The sequence below is a fragment of the Condylura cristata genome, unplaced genomic scaffold, assembly GCF_000260355.1.
Source record: "Condylura cristata isolate star-nosed mole 26May11 unplaced genomic scaffold, ConCri1.0 scaffold00008, whole genome shotgun sequence".
Taxonomy (NCBI): domain Eukaryota; kingdom Metazoa; phylum Chordata; class Mammalia; order Eulipotyphla; family Talpidae; genus Condylura; species Condylura cristata.
Window position 1 is genome coordinate 44,238,218 of NW_004567109.1, and position 9,799 is coordinate 44,248,016.

At 39.8% G+C, this 9,799-nt stretch overlaps 1 protein-coding gene across 1 annotated transcript in view; it reads left to right on the forward strand.

The window, feature by feature from the left end:
* LOC101621241 (serine/threonine-protein kinase TNNI3K) overlaps positions 1-9,589 on the forward strand; it is a 242,120-nt gene extending 232,531 nt beyond the window's left edge. The window contains exons 21-22 of the mRNA XM_004679519.1: positions 6,297-6,373; positions 9,513-9,589. Coding sequence (XP_004679576.1) covers positions 6,297-6,373; positions 9,513-9,589 — 154 coding nt within the window. The remainder of the gene's footprint in view (positions 1-6,296; positions 6,374-9,512) is intronic.
* The last annotated feature ends 210 nt before the right edge of the window (positions 9,590-9,799 follow it).

The window sequence follows — 9,799 nt, forward strand, 5'->3', positions numbered from 1 at the left end:
TAGCCTGAGGATATTTGCCATTGAAAGAAAGCTGATGGGTTTGATTTTCCTGAAAGAGAGATTTTGCACTGACCTCTGGCCCCATTAAATACTTTGGCCATTTCCCATTCACTATAATAGGAGCAATAAATTTGTTTTAATTTAGGGCATCAAGTAGGAAATATTGACAAAGATAAAATAATGTTTTGAAACAGCCAGATTGAAAACATGAATAAATAAGTATGTTGAACTTAGCTGATAAATTAAATACTTTTTCATAAGTATTTGAATGGACTGTTTCAAAGTTAGGCCAAAGGTGATCCCATTTCTAAATAGAAATGTGGTCTTGCTAGACTAGAGAAAGGGTTGGCTGAAAAGCACTGCAAAGTATAGAAAGGCATTTATCCCCTCTGACAGATCTGTTTTAAATAGATCTATTTGTTTTCAGCTAAATGCCAAAAGGAACAGTCAGATGACTCCAGTAGCCTTTTCTATGGCAAGGCATTTATTTTCCTGTGTAAACACCTTTCTTAGGCATCTGAATAGGCTCTTTTTCCACCTATTCTTTGAATTAGTCCCTTATATTAGTGTCAAAAGAACTGAAATTCTGATTAGATGTTACTTGTATGTGTTTCCTTTTGAGTGAAAGAAATGACTGCTAACTTGGATATATTCCTCTTGAAAAAGAAGATAAAGGGGCAGATGACATTGATCCTCATGTTAATATTCTTGCAAGGTAACATAATTATGATGGATGACAAAAAAATCCAATAAACCACAAAGCAGAATTTGCAAAGCTGATGTCTTGCCTTATACAAAGTCCAAATGGCTAAATCTTCCAGGGTACTGTAGCCTGAGGACATGCTTAGTAGCATAAAAATTAAGCGGACTTATTTTAATGGGAAAAAAGCCTGAAGATTTTAATCACACTAGTCACTAATGATTTTCTGCTCTGCATAAGGCCAGAGCTATGTTTAAAGAGATGAATACTCATACAACTTAGAAACTTCATTCAAGATCAGAGTTAGGGAGAATCATAAACATTTCATTTAGAAAGTTCAGCATATATTAATCTTTACATAGGATCCAAAGCTTTTTAACTTGTGACTAAATCATTGAGCTCCTCAAATGGTAACAGACCATAGTTTGACATGCCGTGCTATTAAATGCCATACCTTTAGTAAGATAGAACAGACTGGAAATCTGAAGACACTATTCTGGTTCTGATTCTGCCTCTTGTCAGCTCTGTGAGTTTATGCAGCTGGTTTGAACTTTCTCAACATGACTTTCACTAAATAGAAAGGAGGTAAAATCAATGTCTTTCCAGACACCTTATGGAGGTTTTCTAAAATAATTTAAGCTAACCAATAGGAAAGCATGTGCAAGCTATAAAGTCTTCTACAAATATAAGAAATTGCCATTTATATTATCATGATGGAACTTAATGTTCTAGGCCTCTTTATTTTTATTTGGTTGTTTTCATTCTACCCTTGCTTTCAAGTCATGTAGATGCAAATATATTTGCTATAATTCACCAAGTGAAAGTCCCCAGCTCTGCAAAAGCCACACCTGGAAGAATGTAATAGCACTGCTTTCTCTTAGACTATACGACCATCTGAAATCTGCTTTGGAATGTAATTCAGTCAGAAGCAATTATGGCACTAGCACATATTCTGAGAATTCGTGAAATCCCCCAGCCGAAGCCGTAATTCATTGCTCCAATACCAATAGCATTTGGCAAGCTACAGTTTGGAAGCCACAATACTGGCTGCTTTTGAGGCTCTAAATTGGGCCATTTGGACTCATTGTGGTACCGCATGCTCCCACCACACTGAAGAGATCCCTCAGTCTCTTTAAACAGAATTTTCTTTAGTTCCTCTCAGGCCTAATTTAACATTACACTTTCTGGATTAAGAGATGACAAGGTGTTTAAGCCTCCACCTCCTCCACTCCCCAAGCATTGCAACATGAATATTCTACACATTTATCTCACACAAAAGCCTTTGTGAAGCAGCTCTGGATTTTCCAGCACCAACTTACACAAGTGTCATTCAAATTCTTAATGATGGGTTTATGTGAAAATGCTTTCTCCACACTTCCCTTTGCTTCATCTTAGATGGCAGCATGGTTCTTCCTCTTTTGAAAGCAAGTATTAAAGGAGATGCCTCCTTCAGGCAAATAACGTGGTTCAGTTACAATTGCGCATGAAACGTATATAGGGAAAAAGTCACAACCACAGGTACCACCTTGAGCTGTCATGGTAATATGCAGGCAGGTAGGCTGGGCCTGAAGATGGAAATCAGGCATAAAGCCCTGGTCAAAGGTCAGACACTTTAGCTAAGAAAGATAAAAATCTTCTGCCTGAGTGGTCACTGTATAATCTCACTTCGTTTAGAGTGAGATTCTATTCACAACGTCTACCTATAGGCCCAGTATCTTCTGACGAATCATCAAATGTACAAATGGAAGGAAGTGGACATGACACCTTGGGAGCTCCAGGTGACACTTGGATGACTCTGTGGCACTGGGCTCTACCAGGTGCCCCAGTCACAGCCTCAACACCTCCAGGGATGGGAAATAACCCCTCATGAATGAACTCAATTTCCTTATGGTATCCTAACTTTAGGAAATGAGTTAACTTGAGTTTTAGCTATTTTAACTCTTCCCAAATGCCTAAGCCTCCACTTAACAGCAGGGAATGTCACCTACTTGAGATCTATAAAGTTTCTTTATATTCAACCCTGAAGGCAATCTGATCTAAATGTGTGTAAACTGGCATGTGTCTCCCCTTCAGGAGAAACTGTTACGTCTATGGGAAATCAGGTGTATGTTTTAGGCCTATGGATTCCCTCATTATATTAATCCTTATCAAAAGGAAATAAAGCAAATCTAGCATGATTTTTTTTTTAACTGAACCCTTGAGAACTTCTAGTAATTGGTATTTTTCTTCGAGGTGTACAGGAAAAACTCTATTAATATTACTTTCTGGGAAAATGAATAAACATTAATCAACAAGTTTACTTTGTAAACTCAGCTTTTCTACTACTTTGGAGAGCTGAAGCTATATTTGGGTATATCCTGTATTCTAGCACTCTCCCTATTCCTATATCTACTGTTATCATATATGCATAGTGACTTACTTCTCTCTGGATAATATTGCTGCTTGATATGCTGGTCACGAGTAGCATTATCTCTGCATTTCATTTCAGTCAATGTCATCTCATGTTTCAGTTTCGAGCAACCTGTTCTTTTTGTTCAGGGAGCATGAGTCCATTCACAGACCATATGACTATTTGTAAACATGCAAAGTTTGTGCTGACAAACCATGACTGGAACGCCATGCATCTATAAAATACAAACTGTGTATTGTGCATTTGGGTATGAATTGGCTTAGTTAGCAGTCTATAGGGAGTGTGTATTCCCCATACAGTATAGTTTAAAAAGAAATATGTTTTGAATTTTTGTTCTGTTCTTCGTTCTGGAAAAGTTATTCATCCCACCTTTATAAGAGACAATGGTGGGTGATTATGTTTATCTTTATGTACATAGCAAAGGCAAATGTAAACTGTTTAGCCTCAACTGACTGAAACTTTTTAAGCACTAATATAAGATCTATCAATATGAGGTGGTAGCTTTTACAAACAAAAAACTCTCTTATTCTCTTTTTAAAAGAGAAGATTTCATTCCATTCTCCTGGGGTATAGACATGAAATTACCCCGATAATATTTTATATCATAAATATAGTTACATATATAGGCTATATATTACCCATTTAACATAAAGCAGGCTACTTGGCTGACTAATCCTATTGAAACACTCAAAATCGAGAAAGTTCCTTACCTGCCATCAGCTCACACTTACTTTCACTGAATTCATGAGATAGTGCATCACTGGAAAAGCCTATCTTCACTGGCCATGACTTTAATACACAGAGGTCTTGATGTGTCTTTTAAACTCTGGGCTTCTGGGAGACTCCTGCTGAAGTGTGAGTGCACAGGGTTGAAGACAACTAGTTCCATTGAGCAGGGTCTGATTTCTTCTGTTTTGTTTGACTGGGGTGTGCTTGGCTTCCATCTGCCTGTCATCCTAGAATAGCAGCCCGAACCAGCCTATGTGGTGTCTCCTGGGCAAGGGAGGTTAAGTCTGAGGCATGACTGCCTTCAGCAACTGAATAAACAAGACAGCTTGGAGATGAGCTTTTATTCATAGGAAAGCAGATAGCCATTTTGGTAATGAAATATTTATTGCCTATTATCTTCTTGTTGCCAAGACTACTGCATGTAGTACATTTCTAAAAAGATACTAGAAGGCTACAGAGCTTACAGGTATTCATAGGCTATACATTTTATTTTAAAAATATCTTGAATGACAGTCTATTAACCAGAACTGAATGTGGTTTGTTATTTGATGTTGATTGAGATCACACCATGTTCCACTTTAAGTAAGCATTTTTCCTTCTTGTCTTTAATCACTGATTTCCTTGAAGAAACAACACCTCTACTTTATAGCTTAGGAAAGTGGGGCCAGCCATGTTCATTTTTTTTTTTTTTTAAAGATTTATTTATTTGTGCATACAGAACTGGGGTACAGGCCAGAGGCTCAGGGGCGGTGAGAGGCTTCACCGGAGACAGAGTGGGGAGCAGAACAGTCAGATCGACGAAGTACATTGCTGAGGGGAGCAGCGGGCGGGTCAGGAGAGGTCTGCCACGCCATGTGGTCACCTCCGGGGCAGGCGGGAATCGAACTCATGCGGAAGCGGCTTTTAGATTCTCAGTGCTGTGCTTTAACCCGCTGCGCCACCAGGGAGGGCCAGCCATGTTCATTTTTAAGGCAGCTAAAGAATTAAGTCAGTGTGAACAGATTTTTGCAGTTAAATAAAGCTAACTTCTCTAAATGAACACTTAGTAATAATACTTTCTTAAATACACTTCAATTATTTTAATTGTTTACAAAGTGCCAGCTAAATTTTGTGGGGTTTCCAAAGATGTTAGATAAGATCTCTGATCTCCAGTTGTCTTCTGCATAATGGGACCTACTAGCATCTAAATACTGATTAATTCTGTACCAGGATAGATTCCATAGTGCTGTAATAAGAGTATAAAATACTATAGGGTATGGAGGAGTAAAACATTAATTCTGACTAGGGATTTTCAAAAAAGCTTTAAAAAAAATGTTACCATTGATTTGGATGTTAGCAAAGAGTAGAAATAGGTAGCGTTCATTGGGTGCTTACTAAATGCCAGCTCTGTGAAAAGGTCTTTACTCTTTTAATTCTCATGATGAACCTTGTGTAAGTTAAGTCTTATTAGACTTCCATTTTATAGTTGCATAAACTGAGGCAGAGAGCAGTTAAATAATTGGCCAAAGATTGTAAATCTAGTAAATGATGGAGTTAGGATTCAAATTCAAGGGCTATAACTCACTCTTAACCATAATTCCATGCTGCTTCCTGTCAGGGGTCAATAAGGGAGAATTCATCCTAAATCTGTTAGCATGACTTGAACGCCGGGGCAGGGGAAGAGGGTGAAAAGGACATGTGATACAAGACACACATAGGAGGCGAGTAGGGTCACAGTTCGATTGTGAGGGACAGAAGGGGGGTGCAAGGGAGTGCCCTGGTAAGATTTCTGTCACAGGGCCCTGCCTGGTGGTGCAGTGGATTAAAGTGCAGCACTGTGAAGCTCTCGGCAGCCACTGCAGCATGAGAGTTCCATCCCCAGCCAGGGAGGTGACCCATGTGGTGCTGCAGACCTGTCCTGACCCCCTGCTGCTTCCTAGCCATGTATGTCAGTAGATCTGTCTGCTCTGCTCCCCACTCTGTCTCTGGTGAATGCTATTAACCCTCCCCCCAGCATCTCTGTCCTGAACCCCAATTCTTGTATGCATAAATAAATCTTAAAAAAAAAAGAAAAAAGATTTATGTCTTGGGAAGACTTTGTGGAGAGGAAGTGTGTTGGGCAAAGAACTGGAGCAAAGAATATCATTTAGGCATCTATCTATTAATTAAATAATTAAGAGACTATTTTTTTTAATGAAATGTGTGTGCCAGGGGCTGAATGTTAAGGACATGACAGGGTTTAAAAGAGACCATACTGACAAGGCCTGCATGCTCATTGTGTGGAAAGAATATAGACAGTATATAAGGAAGTGGACAGATAAGCAATACATTTTATATAGTTCAGAAGGAGGGAAGAAGGGCACCTAGTATTATTTTGCCATTTTTCTGGGAGCTATGCTGATTAAATGTGCTCTTTTTTATAAAAATGTTATTATCAAACTACGTCAACGTGAAATGTGTATCTCATGAATTTTCCAGTGCTGAACAATATTCTTCTAAAGGCCTGTCTTTGGAGGAGATGAAAAGTCTTCAGTTCTTACCCACCGACAAATATGGTAAGTATATAGATTCTTCAGATTGATGAAAGACACCAAGAAGGTGATATCTATTTGGTAAAGAGGCAGGAAATGCTTGTATTTTGTGATAAATTGAAATGAAGTATGTTTTCAAAATATTACATTATAAAAGTACAGACTTTGATCCTGTAAGTCTTGTACAACTCCACTCTTTGAGTTTAATAATATATGTGGGTACTTGAGAATATGTAGGAGTGAAAATGATCAATAGTCATTGTGAAAATAATTTTTATTCTTGGGACCCTCTGAACACTTAGTTATCACCTTACGGGCCCACTGCCTCCACACTGATATGCAGGTAGAGAGGAGGCAAACAAGCTAAATTTCCAGTTAGGAGACCTTTTCCCCTTAGGGCAAGTACCAAAGAGTAGAAAATAAACCCAATGTTTCCCTCAAAAAGCCAGAGAATAGGAAAGCTATCGCTGATGAGATTCATTTACACAGGACTGCTTTAGAAAGAATGAATAAAGCTCTTTGAACTAATTAACAAAGTTCCACACAAGCCTCTGAAAACCAGAGGATGGGCAATCACCCTTATCTTCGGCTGTCATATTAATGTGCTAGGCCTGTGATGTCCTTTTTCCAGGCTCTAAGCCTGAGAGGCTCTGTATTTAATTGGAAGTTTAGCTTAATGTGCTTATTTATTCATGGCAACTTCCTTTGGTAATATGGAAGACAGAAAAAAACGACGTCAGTTAAAAAGATCAGGTTTATTACAAGAACTGGGCTGGGGAAGAATAAATTGGAAGGTATGTTCCCCGTTCTCTGATTTACATGGCAATAAACTCGGAACACCCTCAGCTTTCATAGCCTCACCAATATACTTCATCAGCAGAGTATCATTATGTTAGGGAGTTTTTAAGAAATGGAGGAAAAAAGAATTGTACTGGATACATGCACACAAACTACTTGGGAACATTAAAAGTGGAAACTTTGTGCTTCAGACTCCAAATCGTGTCTGAATTCAGCCTAGAGCTTTATCGTCAGCACTACAACATAACCGGTCTGTCCAATAACGGGGAAATTTTCACAAAGTGTCACATCATCACATTTTTTATAGCTGTAATATCATTTTCTCAAACCTTTGCAGATGTGACCACACAACCAGAAAGTATAAGGCAAACTTTGAAATGGGTGCTTTGACCAGAAGGCTTTCCTTTCAGGTTGAACTTCAGGATGAAACTTTTCTTTCATTTAATGATCTATTTCTTAAAGGGATAAGACTTAGAACAGAACTCCCCAAGATGGATAAATAAGACAACAGTGCAATCATAGAAAAGTTGGGCTTTCCTATATTAGGGTATTTGAATGGAGGGAGAGCAGTATAGACAAAGAAGATATTTTTAATTTCTCCCACTAGGAATAGCACATCATTAAAAAAAAGAAACCTTTAGTTACCTATTCACTTCATAAACCATGGAGGAAAAGCAAATTTATGAAATATCGCCCCCCCGTACCCCCCCTCCCACACACACACCACCACCACCACCACCACCATCAAAGAACAGGGCTAGAGAATGAAGATGAAAGTAAGTACCTAGCTATTTTCTCTGTACTTGAGACCTTTCACTCTAAAGTTATAAAACATGTGCTTTGATACAGTCTTTTCTTCAGGCCTGTGGTCACATTTCTTGAGTCCCTCGGGGTAAATAGCTATGGAGCACAGTCCATCTGCCCTTAGCTCTGGCCCTGGCTAATGGCATTTGTGTTGGTGTCAATGTCCTGCTGACTTTGCTTCCCATTCCCAAAGGGGAGCGCACCCACATTGGGGGAACGCGCACTCACAGTCAGATTTCCTTGCTAGTTCTGTGGGAAGAAGCCAGTAATTGGGCATCTGGTCCCTGAGAAGACTGATTATAGTAATAAGAGGATGGCAAACTTGCCAAAGCTCTAGCTATGCCTGGAATGAAGTCACCATTTCAGGCTGGATGAAATATTTTTGCTCTAGGATGTGGATTTTGCTTTAGTCCACTCAAAATTAGGTTCAGTGTTGCGTATACTGCTTCTCCTCTTTCTAGTCTGCATCTCCGTCCCCCTCCTTTCCCTCCCCCACACAGTCTTCCACTTATCTGTCCAGGGCCAGCGCCACTGGAGGTGAGTGAGAAATGACAGCAAGCAGCAGTGGTGGCATTTCCTCCCAGGGAGAGTTTATGTGCTAGCTAAGATGTTTTGACAGAGACCTTCCTTTTGAAAATAAATATACCTATTCAACTGCACATTGCTAGATGTCTTGATGAAAATGCAGATGGCTGAGTAGGTTCTGAAAACTCAACTATCCAAAGCAGCAAATGCAGCAATAGTTATTGACAAATGTGCCCATTTTCACAGCAGCGATGAATGGTTTCCTTCCCTGAAGTGGAAAGGTAACTGCTTCTCTGTATGAATCCTGTGTTGGGCAGGACAGGAGCTGACCCTGAGTCACTAGCTCCATTCTGGAATGCACCCAGGGCAATTGCTTCAAGAAGTATCAACTGCCACTGGTATTTAGACCAAAGCATTAATGTACAGTTAAAAGTTGGACTCTGAGAGAGGAAAGCAACCAGAAGCAACCTGTGGTAGAATCGGCTCTGTCCTTTTTCTCTGCTGCTCTCTAAGCCTTCCTTTTTTAAACAGCCATTTCTTTAGCAGTCACTGTGTGTCAGACACTGTACTCATTGTCCTGTGTGTGTTACCAACCCTCTAAGCCAATAGTGTCACTTCTTCCATTTACAAATTAAGGTACTGAGACTCAGAAAGGCTAAACTGACCAAAACACAGGGCCGGAGAGCGGCAGTGGGGCCAAGCTTATGCCCAGGCACACATGACATGAAAACCTTGCTTTCAGCCACCATGTACACCCTTCCCTTGTTCTTTACTGCAAACTCAGAATGTCACCTAGGCAGCCTAGGTCAAATCAGACATCAGTCATTTAGGTGCCTCTGATCTCAGCAATCTGTTTTCATTAACAATTTTGTTTTTGTTTTACTGATGCTTGCTAGTAGCTCTTGTCTCTGTTTTTCATGAGTCTGGAAAAGCAACCCAGTGGCTGTATATAGCACTGGTTCAGGCTGGTTAAGGAAGATGGGGAGATGGACTGAAAGGCCAATAAGTAACAGCTGAACTTCTTTTTCTGATGCAGGCTACGTGTCTGATCCCATGAGCCCGATGCATTTTCATTCTTGCCGGAATAGTGGCAGCTTCGAGGACAGCAGCTGACAGCAATCTGCATAGACCTAAGGAGAGACTTCCCCCAAATTGACAGCAACAAATCCAACCATGGCAGGCTTGCTTCCAATTATAATATTTTACCCTCTGAGGCCTCCTTAAGCTGGCTTGTTTATGCTGGTCCTACTTAATTCCTACCACAGTTGGGCTTTGGATTTGTGGCTAGAGAATGAAATGCAAAAGAACCAAAACAGAATGCAT